Here is a 25406-nt window from a genome sequence, read left to right on the forward strand (position 1 = left end):
CGCTGAAGAACTGAAGAAACACCTAAACAATAAATAAACACGCCAGGCGAAAAACGCCCTGCGACGTCAACCCAGAGAGCATGCTACAGCCCCGTCTCTCCCAGCTGACCTTATTAATCCTACATAACCGATACTTGTCAAATTAAGGCCAAAGGGGATTCAGTAATTGGAATGTTTATCGGCATGGGACAGAAGATCGCCTCAAATCCCGGCCTGTACCAGCTCGCACCCTATAAATGAAAAAATAAATGCAAATACATGCATATGTATGGATCCATCGATACTACAAAGACGCTTTGTAGCCTTTGGTCCCACCGAGCGCTGGAGAGATTTTTCTGTCTAGGTCAGCATTCTGGAGACGCATGTTGAGGTGGATATAGCTTCCCATCCCCCAAATGAGATCCGTTACCTGAGGAACAACACATTCAGGCCTTTGCAGCATTATCCCTGCTTTAAATCTAACCCAGATCCGGTCTTGCCTTCCACATTTTAAACCAGCTGTAAAATACAGAAAGGGCATCCAGAGCATATGATCTCTTCATGTGAGTAGTATGGAGTTAATTTTATGGTCTGTTTGAACAGAAGGTACTAAAACTTCAACAACCATCACAATTAAGAGCCAATATTTGTAGTACCATTACAACATCTGTTGGTGTGGGATAGATTAAACCTGCAAAATTGCTGCTTTTTCCAAGTGATACCTTTTAAGAAACGCTTTGCAGAGGCAATGCGAACTTCATGCCTGGTAGGACACTAACAAAATAGCCCTGATGGCAATCTTGGAAAAGGGAAAAGAATTGTTAAGTAAGACACAAGCAAACAATACTTTATCTTTCAATGTGCAAACCTTCAATATCCAAGAAAACTCCCAATAATTACAGATCAGCAACAATTACAGTCAGCAAAATATCACCAGAAGACACTATTCAATTCACCCACTGAGATGTAAAAATATAAAATAGATTGCAATAACTCGGCAGTAATGTGATGGTGCAGTAAACATAGCACCACATACTTAACAAAAAAGAAATAAAAGATAAAAGGATAAAACGAGTCAGGGAAAATCAGGTCCGATATTGCTAAAACAATTGGGCTTTGTATTAAGTACATAAATGAAATAGCACAGCAACATGCAGTAATGCAAAGTTATCAGGGAATGTAGTAACATGGCTGTTTGAGGAGGGGGGTTGTAAACCCCCCTGTCATCGGAATGGATTTAGCTCTCAGTGTGGAGGGCGGCTGGTCTTCTGGGAGCACCAGAGCACCTCAGGAAAAAGGGAAGAGATCCTTTAACATCAGCGCGTACATCTGCTGCCTCTCCATCACACTTTAAAAGTGTGCAAATGAGTTGAACAATCCCAGACAAGTATGTTATTGGTTTTGAGGTGTGTCACCTCTGGGTCAGTCTTCGGAAAAAGTACCGTACATACTGTGGCAGTCTATTAGCAGTAACATACACCAGTAAGTACCATTATCATTGAAAAATCAGTACTCTCTAATGTTTATATTCCCTGTGTGGCTTCCATGGGAACGTCTGTTATTACGGAAGCCTTTTAGAAACGGGAGATAAAGCCCACCGATTATGATCTATTGATTCAGCGGCTCAGAGGCCGGGTGGTACACGTGGCTGTGCATCCTAGTCATACCTGGGCCCTCCAACTCTACTCTTTATTTGTTGCATGCAAGCAGAAGGGAGACTTTCCAACTTTTGTTTCGTTATTACAGCAAACAGTATGTATGCTACTTGGATCAGAAATAAATGTAGTATTATTATAATCACCATTATTATTATTTACATTTATATATGTGCGCTGACATTTTGTCATAAAACACTCATGAAAAGCGAAGTTAACTCCAGAAAAATATTATCAAGTTTGTGGAGGCAAGACGGTATGAAGGAGATATCAGAGTGAGTTACATATTTGTAAAAGCTGTAAAATGTGACTGCAAAGCATTGTGTAAGTATCTTATTGGTTTTTAAAATTTCATTTGCTCCTTAATACTGGTAATCTAGTGCATGAAATACTTGGAGGACATTAAGGTCAAATGCATCTGACCCCCCTAACAGAACAACTGGCCCCAGCCTGCCCCGCTCCCCCCTGCCCCAGTTGATATGGTCTAGAATGGCCACTGCTGTGTTTTTCTCCCTGCAGTAAATTTACTCGCCGTTTACAGAGTACATTTTGCCCCCATGTACAGATCCCAGCTCCCACATTCATTGCAGTCCAGGATGCACTGATGATAATCTGGATGCGGGCTATGAGGGACTGATATCTGCTCCTCTCGTGGGCAATATCGCCCCGGCCAGATCCGGAGATGGAGGCAGATTTTTGCTCGGAAGCCTATTATTAAATCAGTGATACATGCATTGTGTGGACCAGAGCACACAAGTGTGTGCTTACTCTACGATCCCTGAACCAGCCCACAGAAACAAAGCGTGGGTTAGGGTGGAAGCCATCCTCTCTTTTATGCGTTTATGGCCGCATTTGCTCAGTCCCAATCTTTACTACATAAGATTAAAATAAATAAACAAGTAAACAAGCTTTAGATCTACAGTTGGGCAGGTTGACCGCGATTCCGTTTGAAATTCATGACAAGGTCTTATTAATATTTATGTTCCCATTATTATGCACAAATCTTTTGTTTCTTCTCTTTATCAGTGTCATATTAATGACATTTATATTTTGTTTTCATTGTTCTACGCAAAATAAAGTGCACGGTGCATAGAAGACCCCTAATAGGGTAGCAGTGACTGTGTGTGTGCGTGTGTGTGTGAGAGTGTGTGTGTGTGTGTGAGTGCATGTGTGTGTGTCTGATAGGAGTGGGGGGCTGAATTATGGGGCAGGGTGTTGGAACACCGTTGGGGTTTAGTGGGGGTTATGTAGAATACACATCTATTACTGCTCTCAGAGCTGTGTGAAGTCTCTGCTCCTGGATGAATGCAGCAGAGGAGCATCTCGCTGCCGTGAAGCTCCATAGAAACCCAGTCTTGAGCTGAGCAGCAGCTCATTCTGCTTGGAAGCAGGGGAGCGCGAGGATCAGGGAGCCTCGGCAGTGGGGAGACAAAGAGGGGCTGTTGTGGGCCAGCCGCCGGTGAGTGCCTGAAACGCCGCACTGCATCCGATCGTCCACGCACTCCCACCCGTGCCGCGGAGATGCGTTTTTTTTCCGCCCTCTCTCCCTTCCGTCCGGCTCGCTCAATGGAAACAGGTTGCCTATCCTGGGAAGAGCGGGGGACAGCGACAGAGAGGCAGTGCCTGTGTGCGCCTGCTTCTCAGGGAGGCAGTCAGTTTATTTATCGGAAGCTTTTATTTCCTGTGCAGATGAAGTTCATTATTGTGTTAATTACGTCTCTCTCCCTCTTCCTTTTTGTTTCGCTATGTTTTCAACTACATCAAAGCTGGTTGGGTCCTCTGGTCTTCCTCCGCAGTGACATCGTCGGCTCTTTTAAAATTTGTTTCATCAATGATTGCCGCTTACTTAAGGGAGACGCATGCGATGGCTTTGTACAAGTGAATCTCATTTCAGGTACTGATCAATGTGATTCTATTAATAAACGTGAGGCCACGGTAATCTTTAATCAAAGTACTTTCGTGTCTTCCGCACTGTCATTGTGTACTTTTTTATTTCTCATTTAATTCACAGAACATCATAGTCTGAGTCTTTCGGGGCATGTGAAACCCTTCGCTTTGATCCTGCTTTGTCCTCGCTATCTTGGCTCGGCAGTTATGTAACTGCGGGGTACCGTCGCTTGGAGCCTGGCCCCTGACCAAAGGTTACAGCACGCGGTGTACAGCCAGACCCCCGGTGTATGCACGGGGCGCCGTAAGCGTCTCGCTTACTCCACTCTGTTCAGGCGTCTGTTCCTGTTAACTTTCAGTGCATGTAGATGCGCATCAGGTACGCCGTCGCAGAGCCGATGTGAAAGGGCCCCCGGAGAGTGCTGTAGCGCCTCCAAAAGGTCTTGCAGGTAAATTTGCGCTGGTCTATTATGACCGGATCCAGTTTATTTTTTCTCCACCACTGCAGATCCACAGGTCTCCATCTCGTGCAATTTCTGCAGTGCATGCATGGAAGAGGGCAGGAGAGGGTTACACCATGTGTGAGTGTGTGGGGAGGGGGGGGGGCATGAAAAGGCCCCCATATGGTCCTCCCACTAAAGTCCCTGCCTCAAGATGATGGGGTTCAATAGGAAATGTCTGAGCAAGCGAGTTGCGCGTAGCGCATTGTGTCGCCAGCGCTTTCGCATGTTTTCTCCCGCTCCTCTGTGCAGTGGCAGCGTGCCTCTCAGTACTTTCCTAGTAACGGCAGCAACAGCGGCAATTTTCTGCAGTTCTCATCTCCGTGGACTGTGGTCTGTGATGTAGGGGGGTGGGATCATGTCATGCTTGCCGCTGATCTGCTGAAGCGTTTTGGGGTGCGGGGTTGGGTGGGGGAGGGGGGGGGGTCACTCGTTCTTCTTTCACATTACATCGCTTCTCTCGGAAAATATCACACGCTGTGAGTGCACATGATCCCAGTGTGGTCGTCCAGGCCAGCAATTAGCATGGTACAATATGACAAGAAAATCTGCGGCAAAAATTCACTTTCTTATTGACCTCTGGCGAGGCGGCCTTGTCCGAGGGCGATAAACCCAGCGCTGTTCTGACAGCGGACAGAGGATCGATTCCTGGCCGCTACAAAAAAAAAACCAGTGCAGTTTCCTGTGAAACAAAATTTTCCTCCAACAGTGTGAGCACTGTTATTACAAGGCAGGACATGCTGTTCTGCTGTTCCTTTAAATTCCCACTAAATGACCCTTCATAAGATGCTAACATTTTGTAGCATTAACTTTATAAATGTAGCTGCAGAGTAGTAAGTATAATCTCATTCAGAGTTTATGGGATGCTCTCTCTTCTTGGACGAAAAAAGGCTTTGAGCCGAAAGATCTCACACCCAATAGAGGAGAGAATGAACTAATTCTAATGTAACTTGTCAGCAAACTTGAATGAACCTTATAGGATACAGGAGAAGATTACTTCGCTTAGATCAAAAGTGATCAATTATTTATAGATCGAAAGCATAAGCTAATAAATATGACAAAAGGAATGCAGACATAATATCCAGGCCAAAGCACCAGCGTCCTATAAAAGGGAATGAAACTGCAAAGTTGCAGTTCATGCAGCTGTATGCTACGCATCTTCCTGCATGATTTTTACGCCCCCTTACGCTGCAGCTGTCAGGATAAAGCCACCTGCCCTGCACTTGATGGCTTGGAGGTTTGATTAAAACATCGATACAGTCTGGCAGTACGGTCTTGTAAAGTTGCGGGCTGGGAATTCTGATCACAGATGCTGTGTGGAAGTTTTGGTGGAGAGCAGGCTATTCTGTCTTCAATTGTAATTTAATTCAACAAACCAAAAATTTGCTTCTTCATAAAGGGCCTTCATCATTGGTAGATAACTGGATGACTAACAGTGTACAGAACAACGTTTTAAATGTACATTCGTGCCCCTGTCCTTGTGGGGGCTTTTTACTGACCCTAATTGTGATGTAATTAATGTGCATTAACCCGCTATCCAAAAAAAAAGACACTGAAAGCCAACAAAACATTTTTTTCAGGGATAAAGATGGATGAGTTTTTACGTCAAGGAGATATAAGCCTCAAGCACCAATTTCTGATGCGGCAGTGATTTGCCAGCCACAGACAGGGGGCGCCGGCGGTGATGTAGCCCTAGGGTGCCACCTCAGCTTGGACCAGTATTGAAGAGATATATCTATTTTTCTGGTTATATTATCTTTGTGAGCAGACTAGCAATAGGCAGAATAGGCAGCTGCCTAGGGCCCCCCAAATTACCTGTGTTGTGGAGGAAGTGAAACGATCAGCAGTATTCTTGGCAGGGGGGCCTCCCAAGCAAAGGTTGAAAGGTAGAGTCGCCATGCTTGTGGGGACATTTTCCCTAAAGGGAAAAGAATGCAGTTTAGAAAAGATCCGAACATCAGAATGTCTTCTACACAGGACGATTGCAGACTGTGTATCGGAGACCTCCTCCTCGATATCTGCGGGTTCGCATGTGGCCAGTCTGTTCTCTCCCGCGAATATCTACTCATCAAACCCAGGCCCAGCTGCCTTTGATCTCCACCCAATCTGCTCCCCACAGTCATCCGCTACGAATGCTAATCATCCCCAGTTGCACCACTAAAATTGCAACTGGGAGCGTCCTGCAGCAAACCGTTTTCCAGTAGGGCTAAGGTGAGGCGCTGCGGCATATTTTTAAGCGCTACACCAGCACGATCTCATCATCTACACGCAGCTATTAAAAGATACCCTCGCTATTGCTGTCTGTGGCACAGCAGTTGGGGGCATATATGTCAGCTTGTGCCAATCCACGGAGTACCCCCTCCCACCCGCCCCCCCCCCCCCCCCCAACCTCAGCACCACAACCGAGAAGATACATGGTAATAAGTTCCTAATGGTGAATCATGACACGCTGCCCTTTATGTCTCTTCCTCCTACACATACTTCCTGTGCTCCAGTCAATGTTAATGAGAACGCCTCGCCTCGATCTTAGCGGCACGCTAAATCTTCCGACGTGTCCGAGTCCATGCACTCGCTCATTATTTATGAGTATCCGCAGGTTTGAACCGGATAAGTGTGTAGGCTGTAAGCTGGACCTTGTAGCTGGCTTGTTATTCTGACAGGTAATAGGTATCTTTCTCTGAATGCAATAACAACCGCCGAGACTTGATATGGGTTCAATGCACTCAAAGGGGAATGAGTTTTAAACGGCAATAAAGTCTTGCAAGACATATAAAACTTTACTGTTTGATCAGCGCTAAGGACCTCCTGTTTTTTTCACCGTTTTTTTGGTACCAGAACAAGTAGTAGTTTGTAACTGATCATTTTGAGGATGTAAGTTCTGTCAGGAATAGCTGAGTGTGAAAGTAGAGGGTTAGCACTTAAAGATGCAGGAAGGTGTTAATTTGTGTGTTTTTTTTTACATCTCTAAGGTGTGTAGGGAAAGATGTAGACTGTCTGGAAGACAAGTTCTCTGCTTTTTGAATAAAAGCGTGAGGTTGTGACTAAGTAGCATGAACTGAACATAGCATGACTGTCTGCCTGCAGGTGGGAATGGAGAATATGTACAATTCAATGTAAGGCTGCAGCCATTTACAAATTTCTTAAAACTGGGGGCCTTTGCTTTACGGTGTATCTTGTAAATACAGGGTGGATGTCAGTTAGCTAAGCAGCTTTAAGTAGGAGCAATGACACAGGGCGTTGCAGTGCCTGTCTCCACACTTCAAAAAGCCTTTGTAGGGGAGAGCTCACCTCAGTCAGCAATGATGTGTTCCGATATGTAGCAGCTAGTTAGTTGTCTCGTTTTGTGCTGCGTGTGGAATATAGAGATGAGGGGTAATTACTCCAGACAGTAAGACTTTGATTTTTTATAACATGTAGACACGTACATCCTTTATAACGAACCACTGAACTTCTACCAATAATTGCATATACCCTTTGTGGTTATACCATCTCAGGCCTTAGATGGGGTTTTCTTGTTGTCTTATATATCTTCTTTCCAAGATCAGTAAGCCTTGTATACCTCTGAAGTATTCAGTATATGTGTCAAGCCCATCTACTTGAATTTCCTAAGCCCGGCTTAATTGAACCCCTGCGATTTTTTTTGTGTAATGTGCTATAGCTGTGTGGAAATCCATAATCAAAAGAAAAAGGTCATTTGTAACACAACGGAAGGACCCGGAGGTGGCCATTCATTTATCTAGACCTATCAATAACGAGCAATTGTCTTTTTTTATGTTATTTTCCAATAGCTCACCGAATCGTACCTCAGCTTACACCTAACACTTGTTTTGTTTTCCTAACTGTTTCCCTTGCGGTGAAGACCAAACCAGCTATGTTCGTACATCTCCACTATTTGGTTAAACCAGTCCCCACATAAAAACCCCTGGAAAATGTCTCATATCATGACACAATGGCCAGGTCATTGCAAAGAGAAGTGAGATTCAGCAGCTACATTAGGGGAAAAAGCAAAAAAAAAAGATTGCCTGTTTTCTTTGGTCAGCTGATCACAACTGATTTTGGGATTATACAACGAGTCTGGAAAAGGCGACGTTTGATTAAAGGAAAAGGTTACTTGGGCTGAGAAAGGCCCATTGGCACTCAAAAATCAAAGTAATTGCTATGTGGAAAATCACAGCTGAACTGCCATATGTGTCAGTGAGGTGGGGGTTTATTTTGTCATCAAGGAGGTCCTTGGGGGAAGGAAAGAAGTTCTGTAGCTTCAGGGTTCGAGCAATCACCTCATTTTGATGTGTTACATGAATGGCAGTTTCCTGTTATTGAGACAACATGTGACTTAAAAAACTCCTTAAATTAACCCTGGGACTGTGTGAGTCAGAATGAATAATGCAGCCCTTTACTTGCATACTCCTGGCTGTCACATGCATCTTTCCCTAAGGAAGCTTTTGATTGGCTCACTAGTTCCCCTGGGATGTCAATCAATTAGGAAATCCAATGAGATGAGATAATAGTTTCTGGAGGCAGTCATACATGGGTTGTACTACAGTGTCTACCCATTTTAATTATCTTTGAAAAAAAAAAACTTCAAGATGATGAATTAGTCCAGAAATCTCTTGGTTTACACATTGTTGTTAGAAATAATTTGACAGGACTGATGAAGCACTTTTTTAGTTAAGGCTGAAATTGATAATCACCAAACACTCCAGAAGTGCCACTATTATTTTTAATAAAATATTTAAAGGAAAACTGCTTATGCCAGTGTGTAGAGGGAAGAAGGGTAGGGTCAGTCCACTGCAGGGAAAATACACTGAATGCATTTTAGACACTAATTAACCTAACTGCTTGTCTTTTTGACTGAGCCACCATGCAACCTCAGGTAAATCATAAAAACACTAATTACATTGTCACCTTACCCCCAGGCGCACAAGAATGTCTACAGAGGATGTGTTATATACTGCCATTTAAATAAGCCCTTATCCGGAAATAATGAAAGAAATTACCTGGCTCAGTTAAGAAATTTGTTTCAGTTGTTTCAGCTGAAAGTATAAATATCCCATAATATCCCTTAAGGCTGTTGCATTACTGGCAAACATGGAGGCATTCATCTCGAGGATTTTTATGTACGTAATGGGCAGATTTCTACTGAGCCATTGGAGCATGAGAGGACTTCCAAGTTTGGGTCACTAACCTCAGTGAGAACGGCTTTGGCACAGATAAAGTCGAAGGTCAAATGTCAGAAAGTAAATCTGCAGTTAACAGAGCATGCTGGACAGAACATGGCACTGGCTGGAATATGTCAACACATGCGTCAACAACGTTACAACCCACAAACTGATAAAGACCTTCCCTATCCCTAACCAGAACCCTTGGATGAACAGGGAGGTCAGACTACTGCTGAAGGTATGTGATGCCGCTGTCAGATCTGGAGTTGAGGAGGCCTACAACTTATCCGTGATGAACTGGAAAAGGGCATCAGGAACGCCAAACTAAAAACATAAACTGCTGATCGAGGAGCACTTCTGACCCTAGATGCATGTGGCAAGTCATGCGGAGTATCGCTGATTACAGAAGAGTGGACAAACCCCACCCAACCATAGATACCTCCCTTCCTGATGAGCTCAGCAACTTCTGTGCTTCTTTTGATCAGGACAATGAAACACCAGCCCTCAAAGCTGCCCTGCTCCCAGATGATCAGCCCATCAGAGTTTCCATCTCTGATGTTCCAGCTGCTCTGAGCAGAGTGAATGCAAACATAGTAAGGCTGCTGACCCCAATAGCATCCCGGGACGTGTGCTTGCGCCATGTACTGGACGTCTGTCCTAAATCTTTACTGACATCTTCGACCTGTCATTGACCCATTGTGGTTCGGATGTGCCTCAAAACCACAGCCATTGTGCTCGTACTTAAGCTATTCGCTCCGGAGTCCCTGAATGACTTCCTCCTAGAAACACTCCCCCGCATCATCACCAAGTGCTTTGAAACACTGACCTTGACTCACTTCAAGTCCAGCCCACCTTCCACACTACCGTCATCCCCTCTAATTTGATCAACAATCTCAAGAACCTCAACATCACTTCCACCAGAGCAAAGTCTGTTAGATTAAACAGTCTCATCTCGTCTACTCTGACCCTGAACACTGGCGTCCCGCAGGGCTGTGTGCTCAGCCCACTTCCCTACTCCCGTTTCGCCTATGACTGCGTTCCCGTACACGGATGAAATACCAAAATCAAATTCGCAGACGACACCACCGCGGTAGGACTGATTTCTGATAATGACACATCTGCCTACAGGGAGGAAGTCCAACATCTGGCAACTTGGTGTGCTGACAGTAACCTTGCCCCCAACAAGAAGACCAAAGAACTTACCAGAGGAACAGAAGCAGCAGACACGTCCCCATTCACATTAATGGTACTGAGGTGGAACGTGTGTTCAACTTCAAATCTCTGAGGATCGGTCTTGGTCCTTTAATTCTTCCAGATTGTTTAAAATAGGGCAAGAGTGCCTTTATTTTCTGAGGAGGCTAAAGAAAGCTCTTCCGTATTCTCAGATCCTGGTGAACTTGTATAGATACATTATTGAGAGCATCCTGACCAACTGTATTATGGTATGGTTTGGCAGCTGCTCCATAGGTGACAGGAGGGCCCTGCGACAGAGGGTGAAATCTGCCCAACACCTCATAATTTTTTTAAGGTTGCCTTGCCAACCATTTTCGTCTAGTCTAAATATATTTTATGTATATATAACCTTATATAACTTATTTATATCCTCTCATGTAAATATTACCTCATAAGCTCCTTATACTACCATTTGCACTTCTGGTTAGATGCAAAATTGCATTTTACATGAACTGCTGTGCAATGACAATAAAGTTGAATCTGAAGCACAACAGCGTTAAATGATGGATTTAACAGCTGTATACAAAGCACTATGACAATGAGTCTCTTGTTATTATTTTGTACTTGTACTTTTTCCTCGCCATTCTTCTCATACGGGACAGAGCCACTCGAGTGCAGAGCTGTAGCATTACTGACATCAAAGAAGCATCAAGTGGGCGTAGTTATAAAGTGAGGAAATGAATCACTGCTTTTTGTTACTCAGGAAATGAGTGAAGAGTGCGGGCATCTGTTTCGAAAAGTTTTTGTTGTATTCAGGGACCAAATGCATGCAGTCCGGATGATTCCAGACTCTTAATGTGTGTGTCTGAGTACGCGTTGTCAACCCTGGGCTCGCCATTACAGGGGAAACATTTTTTGGAGCCATTACTGACAATGGATAGAAGGAGGTAATGATGATGGTATCGGTGTGTAGTGTGGTCTTATGCCTTTGGCAATATAAATCCTGCCAGGAACCCAAAGATGTTCTCATGGGTAAGGCAGCGGGGACAGCTGCTAAGAGAATCCCACATTATCTGCAGAAACCTGGACCCAGGCCAAGGTTTAATTGTCAACTTGTACTCATAGATACTTTATGGCTTCTGAGAGAATGATTCTGTCAGACGTCCTGTCTGCGATTCGCTGCGGCTAACGATCCATCGCCATCCTCTTATAGCAGCCCCCGCCCCCCCCACTGAAAGTCGTTTTGAGTTACAGATGGGTGTTTGGACCCTGTGCATCTTCTGAGAGCTACGTACATCTGAGTGTCTTTGACATACGGCATCCAAGCCACCCCGGACATATTTGCTCACGGAGCTGAATCTACTTCCTTTTGGCATGAAAGCAGAGAGCAGGGGCTGCCGCTGGAGAGATGGATATTTGGGGCTCAGCGGCGTTCAAAGGGAACACAAGAAGAAAGAGGCCAGAGCGGCAGCTCCAGTCTTTGCCGTGCATCCGAACACAGCCTGCTTTTGATGTAGCGTTTTGACGGAGAAGCTGGAGTTAGTACAGAGCTTTCCGTTTGCACCCTGGCAGACGTCTGATGATTTAATGAAATTCTCTGATTGAATAGCGAAAGGACCTTATTAATGTTAAATGCTGTTATTTTATTGCCAAAACGATTCATCTGTCCATAGAGATGTATAGTTTTGCCAAATTAAACTGCTGGATGTCTTACTGTGGCAATTTTGCTTAAGGTAACATACTAAATGTTAGGACACCAAAGCCTGCCAAGGACTGAATGTGCAACCATGAGATTTGAAGTCCACCTATGCAGATCTGGCCCAAGACCATGCCTTGCCCTAAAAATTTCTGACCACTACCAAGCTTGATGTCTTTGATTTCCACATAACACTTCTTTGGTTAAAGGAACATGTATATGAGACATGGGGGAACAGGCTGGGTAAGTAAGCCAGCCATCTGTGTCACCTACAGGATTGACAAGCCCTACTGTACTTCTATGTAACCAATAAACTTTTGGGCGGCTAGTGGTTCGACAGGCTAAGTCTCTGAAGATCACTGGTTTGAGCACCAGCCTTGACAGAATGGTCATACGACTATGGGCCCCTGGGCAAGGACCTTAAGACCCTGTGCTGTGACACCCCCAAGTTATGGAGAAGGCAGAGACACAAGCTCTAATGTATTTGTACTTGTGCACTTGGCTGATAAAGGATTTATACTTAACTTTTATACATTAGTCAGTAAGGAGCATCCACCGATTACAGTGCATTGCCACACCCACCACACAACAAACCACCTCATGGATGAGAATCCGAGTACAGCCATGTGGCGGGTGACCCCTCAGCACCACAGCACTCCAAATGGACCAGTGTGAGGTTTTTTCCAGTGACTGGAGAGCCAATCCTGCTACCAACCCCCAAGTTATTCCCTGTAAATTGAAGGACCTCCTTATAGGGTCGGATGTAGATTAACATCATGCGCAGGATGAAGCTACTGCAGTTTAAGGGCCTTGATCAAGGGGCCAAAGGAGTAGAATCACTCTGGGCATTCAGGGGATTAGAACCATCAACCTTCCAGTTGCTGGCACTGCCTCAGAGTCACCACTCCGACATTAGTCAGTGAACAGTGTTAATTACATTCCTATTTTTCCAAGCAATTTGCAGTTGAGTTGTTTTGATGCAATTAGGTTTTTGATTGGGCAATCAGTTGCAGATGTTAATTAAAATATATATCTCTCTCTGCAAGTATTGCAGACTTTTCATGACATTAATACCATTGGCAGTTGATTGCATATACAAATATTACACAGTCGGTGACACAAGAATAGCAGCATGGCTGATCGGCATGAAGGTGGGCCAAAGGAAGAATGAACCGCCTGCAAAGGTCTCAGCTACTTGTAAAGGCAAGTTTGAGATTATTCTCTATGGACTTGGCACAGGTCCTTTTCATTCCTGAGACTAAAAAACGGTGCAGTGTGTTTCCAATGGGAAGAAGAGTAAGATTTGTTATGGGTGGTGGAGGGTTGGTGGGGGGAAGAGGTCATGGTAGGTTCTCCAAGGAGTACCATGGCCACTTTCCATGGTCATAGCCAGAAATGCATTTTGCCGTGGGGGGCAGCAAATTTTGAGGGGGGCAAAATCTCATTTTCTTGCTACCTGGCTATGTGTCTGGTTGGGAGCAAAAACAAATTTGGGCGGGGGTGGGTCAAACTTGTAATTTTACTGCTAATTACAATTAAGACGTTACGAACAGCCAGCGTGATTTAACAAAAACATGGCAATAGGTCCGATCACTAAGTGGGTAAGCATCTCTCAGCAGGTCAGTTCAGATATCCTTCTTTATCCAAGGAGTTTCCTCTTACAAGACTGAAATCATGCTTTGTAGCCAGAGCCCTGCTAATACTGCTTATAACGCACAGGGGAGAGTGAAAAGGTTTTTAAGTACCAAAAAGTGGGGATTTAAACTCCTGGTGTTAACGGCGAGACAGTATTAATAGACTGAAACAGCAGTGACAGCGGCTTCCTGGTCATTTCGCATATCAACGCTTTATGTCGGCAGCGCAAAGTGTGGTCAGTGTGACAACTCGCCCTCTGTCTCCTGTAGTGGCGGCGGCGGACATTTATAGGTGGACCATTTTGGAACGAGATGATTTATAATGAGTGGGAGAGTGGGCATCTATCGGGTAATGGGCAGGTTTCTATGGAAACCAGGTTAGATTTGAAGGCACTTGAAGAACAACCCTGGGGCTCTCTGACTCCGCTTCACAACATGGCTTAATTAAATTTGTTGCTCTGATGACATATTTCATATGGCCAAGCTTTCTGTGTGCAGAGAGAAACTGAAAATCCAGTCCTTCCATGTAGGCAGAGGAGCATCTTAGAATCTCCTGTTTCAACCTGCAGAATTTGCATGATCTTTGCAAATTCAAGTTTAGCTTGATATCAGTGTGGCTGAAGTATAATTTTCGTTAGAAGATCTCAGGAACGGAATATGCTGCAAGAAAACCGCAGACGATGAACGCATTTTAGCACGTAATCTTCGAGCCCAGTCGCATGCGTATAAATGGTATTGTATCTGCATTAAAACCCCCCAGGGAGATTCCTTCAGCATGCGTATGTCCCAGCAGATTGCTGATCCATGAAATTGCACATGGTCTGTTTTTGAACGAATCTGGCATTTGGTGTTTGTCTGTTATGTGGCCAATTGAAATAATACTAAAAGACTATATACCCCGCAGCATTGTGACATTCATTTCTTTTCATTCACAGATATGCTCTTCCGTAAGCCATTAAGTTCATTACAATGTGTGCTCTCTTAAACTACGGAAGTCCAATTTCCAGCAGCTTAAACCAATTTAATTAGTGTGTGTAGAAGTGGATTAGTTCCCGAAATGCTAAATATTACTGCCTAGTAGAAATATGCTCACTTGGTTTCATTCTTCTTTAATCTGAGTTATCTGTCCTAGATATATACTGCAGTACCTTGTTTCCAACCTAAACAGAACCCTTATCCTTTGCCTTACAAGAAGTGGAAAATCATTTAAATGGTCACATTTGAACAGATATTGATTTGTAAGCAATGATGAGAAAGTTGTGAAAGCAACAGTCCAAAATACAGTAGTTCTGTACTCATGTTCATTCTGCACTCATGTTCATTCTGCACTCATGTAGTGCCTGGTTCTTCACACTTGGAAACAGGATCCTTCTCTTTGTGTTGTTATTCTGGACCAAGCTCCATTTTTCTACAATAGTGAAAGATCCACCACAGGACATCGATATATTGTACCGTTTGCCCCTATAATGAAAGCTTTTGGGAAAATTCCCCTTGATTGATTTGAGGGCAGGGTTCATCTCAGGGGAAGACATTGTTAATTGAGCTCCGCATCTCACGCCAGGACTCTCTCACACTGTCAGGGCACCCCGACCCGCTGGGAGCTGGTTCTGGTTCATTAGGCATACTTGTCTCAGGAACTGGGCCATGACACATGCTCTGTGCTTCTCCACTGCAATCAGCCAATAAGTACAGACTGAGGTCTCTAAGTTGGAAGCAAATTATCGGGATTATGGAAACATTGTATTATTAACACCCGATCGCATAAACACAATTGGGCTGAATAGTGACTGAAATGGCACTCTAACAGTTTGCTAAATATAAAATTTCAGTATCATTGTCTTTCATTTTCGTTAAACTGTAATGCTCATCCCCATTGCCTGAGATGTGGATTGGGGGCATCTTTCATATGCTGTCAATTTAGCCATGGACTGTGGAACACATCAGAAAACGGTGGGGGGTTGGGATGGGGGGAGGGCAGTCATGTCCACTTGTCTGCTTTTTAAAAACTCAGCAATAACCTTTTGTTTTAAAAATCACAGATATAACCTGGCCTTTTATTAGTACAGGTGTTGACAGTTTGCATTGAATTATTTGACTATTTGTAAGTCATTTTCAAGTGGCTGCTCATAAGTGCATCCTTAAAGACACTTCTCACGACTCTCACGATGAATGCAGCTGAGCATTTGCGGCTCTGCTCTGTTTTTACTGTACCAGGAGGACTAGCATCGCATGTCAAGGTATTGTCTCTTAAAACATTCCCCGTCTGAGTGAGCACCAGAGGAAAGAGATGAAAATAAATTCGCAGATCACGCATGAATATGTGGGTAGCAGGCTTTAAAAAATGTTAGGTGTGTTGTGTTGCTTTCTGTCAAAGTAGAAACAGTAAGTCAAGGAAATGAGTCAACAGAGAGTTACAAATCCTGTGGTGTGTAAAATCTTGTCCCAACTAGGAATGTATGCTCAGAAAAAGGGTACCAATTTGTACCTTTGCTTGTTACTGGGGCTCTACCTTCAAGGGTCTACCAGTTGTACCCTTAGCTGTAGGTTATTATACCTTTTACGGTACAGCTATGCGCTCGCTCCATTAGGCACTCTGCTCAATTTATCACAGGATTCGGTTGAATCCCCAGTTCAGCGAAAACCTCATTTGAAGACAGCTAAAACCTCGGGCAAAATGTATGTCATGCATTACAACTTGCTGAAACCCAACATGAGGAAAAGCATGCAGTTTGTCTTCAGATTTGTCATATTAAGTGTGATATGGGACCAAAAATTCACTCCTCCAATCAATCTTATTACTGCTCATCCTGGACAGGGTCCTGGGCAGGCCAGGGGAGATATGTCCTGGATGGCATGCCAACCCATCACAGGGCACATACACAGCACAGACGTGCATGCTGGGATGTTCAGAATTAGCCAACCTACATGCGTCTGGACATTGAGAGAAAATAGCCGGAGGAAACTTACACAACAGGGAACATAAATATTATACACACACAACAGAAGAGAGATTCAGGCCCCCAACCTTGGAGGAATGAGACAATTGTGCTACCTGCCGAGTCACTGTGCCACTCAAGGGCCACGTCATTAAGCTGTTTTAGTGACTCTCGACTTCAGGGTTAAGCTTAATTAGTTCAACCCTCTGTTGAGTTACTGGAATAGGGAAATTATTATTACACAGATTGTTTGTAAAAGGTGAGTGGTTTCTGCACATGCATTTCAGCCCCCATGGGGATTGCAGGTCAGAAAGTGACCAGGGCTAATCATTGTTGCAGATTTCTCAACCATATGGCTCCTGAATAATTAAAACTATAAAGCCTTATTTAATTGCGAGGTACAGCCTTGGGTTTCAGGTGCAGTGTTCGACATACGCTTGCCAATTTGCATTTAATTTAACATAAAAAAGAAAACCACAGAACAGCTTTGCGTGCGATGAAACGAAAGCCACTCAGGAGTATTTAAATGTGGGTTTGTGTGCACTTGTGTCTTAGGTGTCTTTAATATGATTTGTTTAATCAAAATGCAGGCAAAATTCCGCGTTACAGGCCTCAATTATGGTTCAATCATGTCACAATCCAGGCTGCCCTTATGGAAGGATAGATGATGCCAGGCACGATGCAAACAAAGACTAGGAGTCAAAGTGTAAATCAGGCTAACAAATTTCTAGTGGCAAAGATAATGAGTTATTCAGAATCAGGGAAATGTATTTAAAGGGCGACAGTGTTCCCTCTGTGTCTGAGTCACGACAGAGTTGGCTTCTCTGAATTACAATGTATGTCTCCAGTGGGCCCAAATTGTAAGGCTGGTGGGTCCGCTGTGACTTCATCCTTTGCAAACACATAAATAATAATTATAGATATGAGACCTTTGTCCCGTTCCCTCCATTCCGAGTCCCTTCTTCTGACAACCTCCCGTGACAGATTTGCATGTTGCTGCAATTTCCCAGAATGCATAAGGTTCCTTTGAAAATGGCCATTCACCAATTGTAACTATAACTTCATCTTGGCGTTTCTGCAAGTCAAAACCAGTGGCACTGGGGTTTATGTGACCGGACATGTCTTCTTGTTTGGGGTCAGTTAGCAGTGTTTTTCAAGCAGGGTGACTTGAGGCTGAAGCAGACTTTTCAATCTTGGATGCAAAATCGCAGCTTTGCTGCATCATTCATGCAGACGTTCTGCGTTTTTCCTTCGTAACACCCCTATGGAGTAATCAAATGGCAACATTCCTTTTTTAAAAAGAAAAAAATGTCTCAGCATGTGCAAGGTGCTTCTGTGAGTTTTTTGCTGTAGGTTGGGGACATTTAAGACAGGATGCTACAGTTGTAGAGACTACAATATTTAAATATTAAGCACCTACATTGTGGTATTTGAGCACAAACGCACCCCACGGTACTTAGGACTGAAATAAACACATCTTCTTTTATTGAATGTATATGGTCTAATTTATAAACTCTACCTGCATTATAACATCAGTGTTTCCTGTCTTACCTCTTATAATATTCAAACTTAATGCGTGCTGTACATTAGAAGCGTCATGCTGTTTATCAAATGACACCCAAGGCTAATGGGTAGATTATCTGTCATCTTAAAATGAATATCAAAAGAGCTAGAAGTGTAGTTAATGATTGATAAGTACCAAGTCTATTTAATTAGCAAAGAGCCTTCTTTATTAGCAAGCCACTTCATGGGCTTAATATCCCTGGGAATTGCATATTATTTTTCAGAGGGATGAAACTTATCAAGTACCGGGCTGGAGTTCAAAATTACTCTGATTACTTGAGAATTGCTGTAATTTTTATACAAAAACAAATAAAAAGATCATTTTAATTAATATTTTAGCTGGGCAGATGGATCTGCTTAGCTATAGACACAGAGGTTATTCACAAAATCCCTTTGTCTTAACCAATTAAACTTCTATGTAACAATTGTTTATTGTTTGTTAAAAATTAATTAAATCTCAATTATTAACAATACTCCAAATATTGATATAGATATCTGTAGATATCAGTATAGTTTTATTTGCAGGATTAGAAATGAAAATGCATTTTGTGACTGAGGGTTTTTTTCCAGTAGGATAAGTGGTTTGGAAAATGGATGAATGGATATGATAGTGAGTGAACGTGTGCGAGTAAATACCCACTGATAGCTTAACGGGTTAGAGGACTGTAAGGGATTCTGGTCATGATCTCTATGGCTGAAATCATTATTTTTTTATTGATAGCAAAAATTTCGCAGAACTAGCTGGAAGCCTTAAAGCTTAATATAACTCCGGAATTTAATGGTGAGATACTCTTAGTAACACATTAACAGTCATGGCAGGACAGCACAATGCTGATGCTTTTATTGATCTTCATGAATAATGAAACAGAGCTTACAGATTTGTAACATCAATCTGTCACACATGACTGCTAAAATTCAATTAGGGAGTAACTCCCTGCTATGTGTAATTAGCTGAAGACTATCGATTTTTCTTTACTTTATACACTTTTGGTTTACTATTTCCTAATAGCAAGCAAAAAAATAACTGAAAAATACTTAAAAAACATAACTTTCTTTTCTTATGCATGTTAAAATCAATACAGTCATCACACAATACTCCACAATATAATCCATTAATGTTGTGCAGTTAACAAAATGTTTATTTGCTGTACGGTAACTGATCAAATGTGTTTCTTGTCAGCTACATTCTGAGATAAACACATTGGTCATTGAAGAATTCCAGAAGACCAACTCTACTACCTTTAACCAGCGTTGGGGTAAAGGGAACAGGCCAACATTATTACATTATTCTATTATATTATAATATTATACTCACTCTCTCACAAACTTACGCTCATGCGGATAAATATTACAAAATGAATAGAATAGAATCTCCAAAATTGGTGACAGCAGGAGAAACAAACCAGTGTTTTGCATTGAGTATCCAGAATCGTATTCAAGAATTTATTTCAAAAGTTAATGCTTAAATTGCATGTCAGCCATTTTGTCGGCTAAAAACAGCATTTTATTTGGTTCATTGTTTTTTTTTTTTTTCTGCAACTTTAGCTACATAATTTTAAAATAATAAATGACGGAAACAAACAAAATAGTACATGTGCTTACTAATAATGCATTAATTAACAAGTAACTAAATGTTAAATGTTGCAAACATTATCATTAATAACTTACGATGCTTTATATAATTCATGCAGGAACTATGTTAGTTAAATGTTAACTAATTAGTCAACTGTTAACTGATAGTTCCAGCATGGAATACATGAACCGTAATGATTGATTAATGATGAACAAACATGGGTCAGTACGTGACCAGCACTTAGTTAGTTAATGAATGCATTAAGTAAACATGTGCTACTACCTTTTTTTATTTACTCCATCTAGCCTTGACTAAAATGATTACATTGTTAGACCAGAGACTGGGTGCAAGGCCCTTCCAAAACGGGGAAGTCAGGTGACCTGGTTTTCTTTGCTTCCGCTGTTTTCATTTTCAACAATGTCTATTGATGGTCGTCGTCTTAGGATTTGCTCTGTTTAGCCCCCAGGAATCCAGGCCCCAGTTTGACAGGGGTCCCTAAATCCCCAATGCCCCCCTGATTTACTTGATTCGCCCTTTTTTGCCCTGACACATTTGTCCTGTGTTATTTTTCATCTGCAAGCTCTTTGCTCTTTTATTTGGTTTTGCAACACATTTCCTGCTGGCCCCAAACTCACCCTTTCCCCTTCCAACCATGAAAAATAAAAAGAAAATATATTAATAAACCAGTTTCCTGCTTTTGGATCTAGATGTCATGTGGTCTCAGTTTGAACTATATCTCACAGTAAGGTTAGGAATGTTAGAAATGTTTGGAGAAAAAGGTTCTTTTTTTTTTAATAAAAGTTTTTAAATTGACCACACTTTAATTCTCCCCTTGCACTGTTATGATCTTAAGAATATACATTTCATGCACCGGTGTCTAAATAACGTACATCTTCAGGTACTGGTACTGTATCCATTCTCCAGATGTCACTTTAATTTAATGTGCAGCTTACAGGTTCACATTATTGACTGTTATCTTCCAGCATAAATGAAATCAAGGTTTGTTTTATGTATTATGTAATAACTGGACAAAGAACGAATGAAGACATCCATTTTGTTTATTACATAATAAAATTATGTAGTTAACTGTGTTATTGCATCATTATAAAAAAAGTACAACATCAGAATTTTGTAATAATCTCACAATATATGATTTATTACAAAATGTGGGGAAATTTGTCAAATATTGCATTCAAGCTGTCTATTACAAAATGTGGCTGATAATTATGAAATACAGTTGGTATTGCATGACGAAGTGAACATTTGTTACATTTTGTTATTACATAATGCATTGTTACTACAAGGTTCTGGATCTGAATGGCTAACTTCGGCGTGTGGTATGGATAAAACAATACCATTTTTTCCCCATAAAGTTAGGTTTGTAACACATAGATATACACATTGAAGGTTAACGTGACTTACGAGACATTAATGAATTAGGAACTTCTATTTGTTATCCTGAGGTTAACATTAAATACGCTAATTTTAGTTAAATGTGCAACAGTTCACAAAATAATGCTTATATGTACGTATTTTGACTGTGGCTCTTTTCTTTGTTTCTTCCCCCATCGTCTGCCATCGCCGTCGCCATCTGCCCGTCCATATTGTGCGCCCCTCCCCCCTGTTCCTTCCCCTGGCCCGCATCCAGAGCTCTCCTTCGGCCTCCTGCTTGTGGTGTGTGTGTCGTGCAGCCTGGCCCTGCTGGGACTCTGTGCCTTCGCCTCCTGGAAGCTTTGCTGGGTGCCGTGGCGGCACAAGACCCCACCCTCTGGCTCCGCCCCCTTCTCTCCGGGCTGCTCCCGTGAAAGCGACTCAGAAGGCCCCCTCCCCGGCGACCTCCAGACGGGCATCATGGCGACCGAGAAGCTGAATGAGCCATCGGACTCCACGGGCTTCCTGGAGGCAGCAGTGAAGATCAGCCACACTTCGCCGGACATCCCGGCTGAGGTTCAGCTGTCCATGAAGGAGCACTTCCTGCGGCGCGCTCAGCGCATGCAGAGGCAGACCACCGAACCGGCCTCCTCCACCAGGTCTGCCACACAGGCAGCAATGGCTGCCTCCCCATCTGGAGCCTTTTCAATGCCCAGAGGAAAGGCTCCTTCCGCCCGCTTTAGGGGCTGTTCAGGGGATTTGCACTAAAACACTTTTCATAAATTAAAGTCAGCACAGGGAAATCATGAATTGCAAATAAGAGCACTCTCTTCAACTAAGAGGACGGGCACTCAAACAAAAATATGTATTTTAATAAAAAAACACATAATGATTATCGGAGTCGATTCCAGGGACACCGAGGCTCTAGTTAAAAATCTCTATGTGGCCCTCTAACACACCCCACCTGACATGGTAAAATTTATGACTATTATTTTAACATGAAATCTAAATTAATAATATCAACAAAAATAACTTAATAAACACAATCCATTTATTTTCAACATGAAAGAATACACAAATAAAGCAGATTTGTCATTGCAATTTACTGTATAATCGGCCTCTCTTGGGGGGCCCCCTCCCAGCTCAGGGGCCCCTGGTAATTGCCTGCCTTCACTGTCCTGTCCCTACGCCTCTGATGATTACCATTTTGTGGGCTTTCCGCTTCAGCAGGATGACAATGGTTTCCTTACCAGCTTTCAAAGATGTTTGCTTTGCATTTTTAAATAGCAATTAGTTTAATGACATTGACAGTGTAGAGAAATTCTTCGCAAAAAAACTGCTCTCAAAATCATTAATGTTGCTATAAATATCTAACTGTTTGCGTAAATTCTAATGGGATTTGCTAACTCACAGCTTTCTGGTAAACCTGACGATTTTCAAGTAATTCCTACATCCATTTTCCTATTACTTTTTCCAAGGCACAGCTCCTTCAAGAGGCACCTTCCCCGCCAAATGCAGGTTGCCAGCCTGGACCTGGGAAATGACTACGTGGACGCAGACGTAAATGAGCAGCCCACTAGCATCGGCCGTATCAAACCTGAGCTCTACATGCAGAAGACGCAGGAGACAGAAGATGCCTCCAAGAATGGTGGAAAGACTTGTGGCAAGATCAACTTCTCCCTCAGGTACGACTACGAGAATGAGGCTCTCCTGGTGAACATCCTCAAAGCCTTCGACCTACCTGCCAAAGATCTATGTGGCAGCTCGGACCCCTACGTCAAGATCTACCTGCTTCCTGACCGCAAGCAGAAGTATCAGACACGTGTCCATAGGAAGACCCTGAACCCAACTTTTGACGAGTCCTTCCAGTTTCCAGTGCCCTACGAAGAGCTGAGCAGCAGGAAGCTCCACTTGACCGTGTTTGACTTTGACCGGTTTTCCCGCCATGATATGATAGGCGAGGTGATAGTGGAGAACTTGTTCGAACTGTCAGACCTCTCCAGGGAAACAACAATTTGGAAGGACATCCAATACGCTACCACAGTAAGAAAAACCAACTTCTTTTTTCTCGCATAGACATAATACGACGGTGGTGTTTTGCACGATTAGCCTGAAATCCATTTTTTTGTAAAGTTTGTAAATTGTGTTTGATTTTGAAACAAATTTTGTCCTATGGCAATCATACCACTATCATACCACCATATCACAAAAACTACGCTCAGTCCAAGTGGCAAAATCACATAATACACTTATCCTACACCCGGATATCCAAAGGGCAACAACAGTTGATAATCAGACAAAATTTCCATCTTAATTCATCTGTGAAAAAATGTCTGCAGGAGGTGATTCAAGTTTCACTCAGAATAGCGACACTTGAACACGAAGGATGTTTGAAAACTGGATTTGTAAAATTATCTTGTGAGATAGGTAAAACAGATTTAAGTTGTTGGCTGCACTGGATTAGAATTTCAAAAGACAGTCATGAATCTGAAAGAGTATTTTATCTTGAATGTTGCTCATTCATTAGTGGGAACTTCAAAGCTAAACCTGATATTATGCTGCATTTAAACTGGTCTAGAATAAATCACTGTAAAAAGACCCAGTTCAGGAAACACTGCTTTGACAAATGGTATTTACTTCTTTCGCCATCTAAATATAGCGTCTGTCATGACCCTTGGCAGGTTAAGAGGTCAGAAGACAGATGGATCATCTAAATATTGAATTAGTGATGCTCATTATTATAATGAGGGTTAGTGGATTAGGCCTCCATACCTTTGATTGGAAGGTCGCCGGTTTAAATCCTGTCTTTGGCAAAATAGTGTTGGGCTGTTGAACAAGTAAATCGCCCCAAATTCACCACAGGATGACAAATGGCGTGACCTAGTGCTCGGACCCCAAACCTCACTCTCAACTGTACATATGTGTGCGTGTCTCATTAATTCTCCATAACTACTTAGATAGTTGTGCAAAGTAGATTGCAGAAGTTAAAGGAAGACCATCACGTGAACTTTACATCCATCTACTGTTCAGAAGCCTCTTATCCAGTAAACGGCAGCAGTGAACCCAAAGCATATCCTCTTCTCCAGTAGAGGGCAGCACTGAACCTGGAGCGTATCCCAGGAAGGACTGGACATGGGGCAGGGTGTGAGAGGAAATGTCATGGGAAGCAGTGCTTCTGTAATGTGTTAACTATGGGGGGGGGGCTGGTTCTGTTGCCAAGGCTGTCTGAGGACAGTAGAGAAAGTAGTTTTGTGCCATTTCAGGAGAATTATGGTTGGGGAAAATCGCGATCGTGAGGTTAGATGGGGCCGTCCCGGGTACCGTTGGATGAAGTGGCCCATATCACCAGCCATCAGTTGCACTCTCTACTAAAGTGATGGTGGTGAACTGGCTTGGCTCAGCCTAGACAATTTACAACAGAAGCTTCTTCCATTTTCATAACTGCTCTCATAAAGTGTGATTGGGAGGCAACCCGTTGATCAGCAGACTTAGCTTCTGTAAACGGAAGGCGGCCTGTTTGATTGCAGGGGTCGACTGAATGATGTCACCACTGGGCCTTTCAGAAAGGTCCTTAATCCCCTAAAATGTTCCAGGGGGCCTGGATTAATGGGTAACCATGCGCTCGGACCCCAAACTTCGCTGTTACCTATATGTGTCTCTATGTCTTGAAGGAGAGCAAGGCAGTATGCGAATAGAAGCATTCAGATGTACTTGTACTCATTCTTGGACAAATGGCAAATAAAGCATCATTTCATTTCTTTTTTTATTTCATTTGAGGGCCACACATCAGACGATTGTGCACCATCTTTGTAAACTGCGGTGCAATTCAAAAGCAGCATTAAAAGTCAGGAGGGCCGCGAGTCATCCAAGCATTGACAATGGACATATATGAACAATTTTCTTACAGTTGCAGTTAATGGCACAGACTGACCCAGTAGGAGCGAGAGGGAAAATGAGGCTAAACAGATTGATAGACAAACCTGCCCTCAGTGTTTTTATAAATAATGTGAAGAGAATAAGAGAAAGAATTGCTGGGAGTTTAAAGTCCAGTCCATTTAGGGAAGGGTGCCATGTTATTTACAAAATACATAGATTGTCTCAGACATGCTTCAGGTTGGTTTCTCGGTAGGAGGTAAATCTTTGTCCCTCCTTATATGCTTGATGAGTGCCTTTGGGATGACAATGTGCCATTTCTCCCAGTACTGCTTGGAGATGGATGGATCATTCATATTAAAGCCGAGGTACAACGGGACTTAACAGAGTGGCATTCAGTTCCATAA

At 42.8% G+C, this 25406-nt stretch overlaps 1 protein-coding gene across 2 annotated transcripts in view; it reads left to right on the forward strand.

Annotated features, from left to right (window-relative positions):
• Window positions 1–25406, forward strand: part of syt6a (synaptotagmin VIa) — a 50194-nt gene that overhangs the window by 14711 nt on the left and 10077 nt on the right. For both annotated transcript variants that reach the window (XM_049016254.1, XM_049016253.1), the window contains exons 2-3: window positions 21404–21785; window positions 22605–23169. In XM_049016254.1, coding sequence (XP_048872211.1) covers window positions 21404–21785; window positions 22605–23169 — 947 coding nt within the window. The remainder of the gene's footprint in view (window positions 1–21403; window positions 21786–22604; window positions 23170–25406) is intronic.

Source organism: Brienomyrus brachyistius, chromosome 6 (genome assembly GCF_023856365.1).
Source record: "Brienomyrus brachyistius isolate T26 chromosome 6, BBRACH_0.4, whole genome shotgun sequence".
NCBI lineage: Eukaryota > Metazoa > Chordata > Actinopteri > Osteoglossiformes > Mormyridae > Brienomyrus > Brienomyrus brachyistius.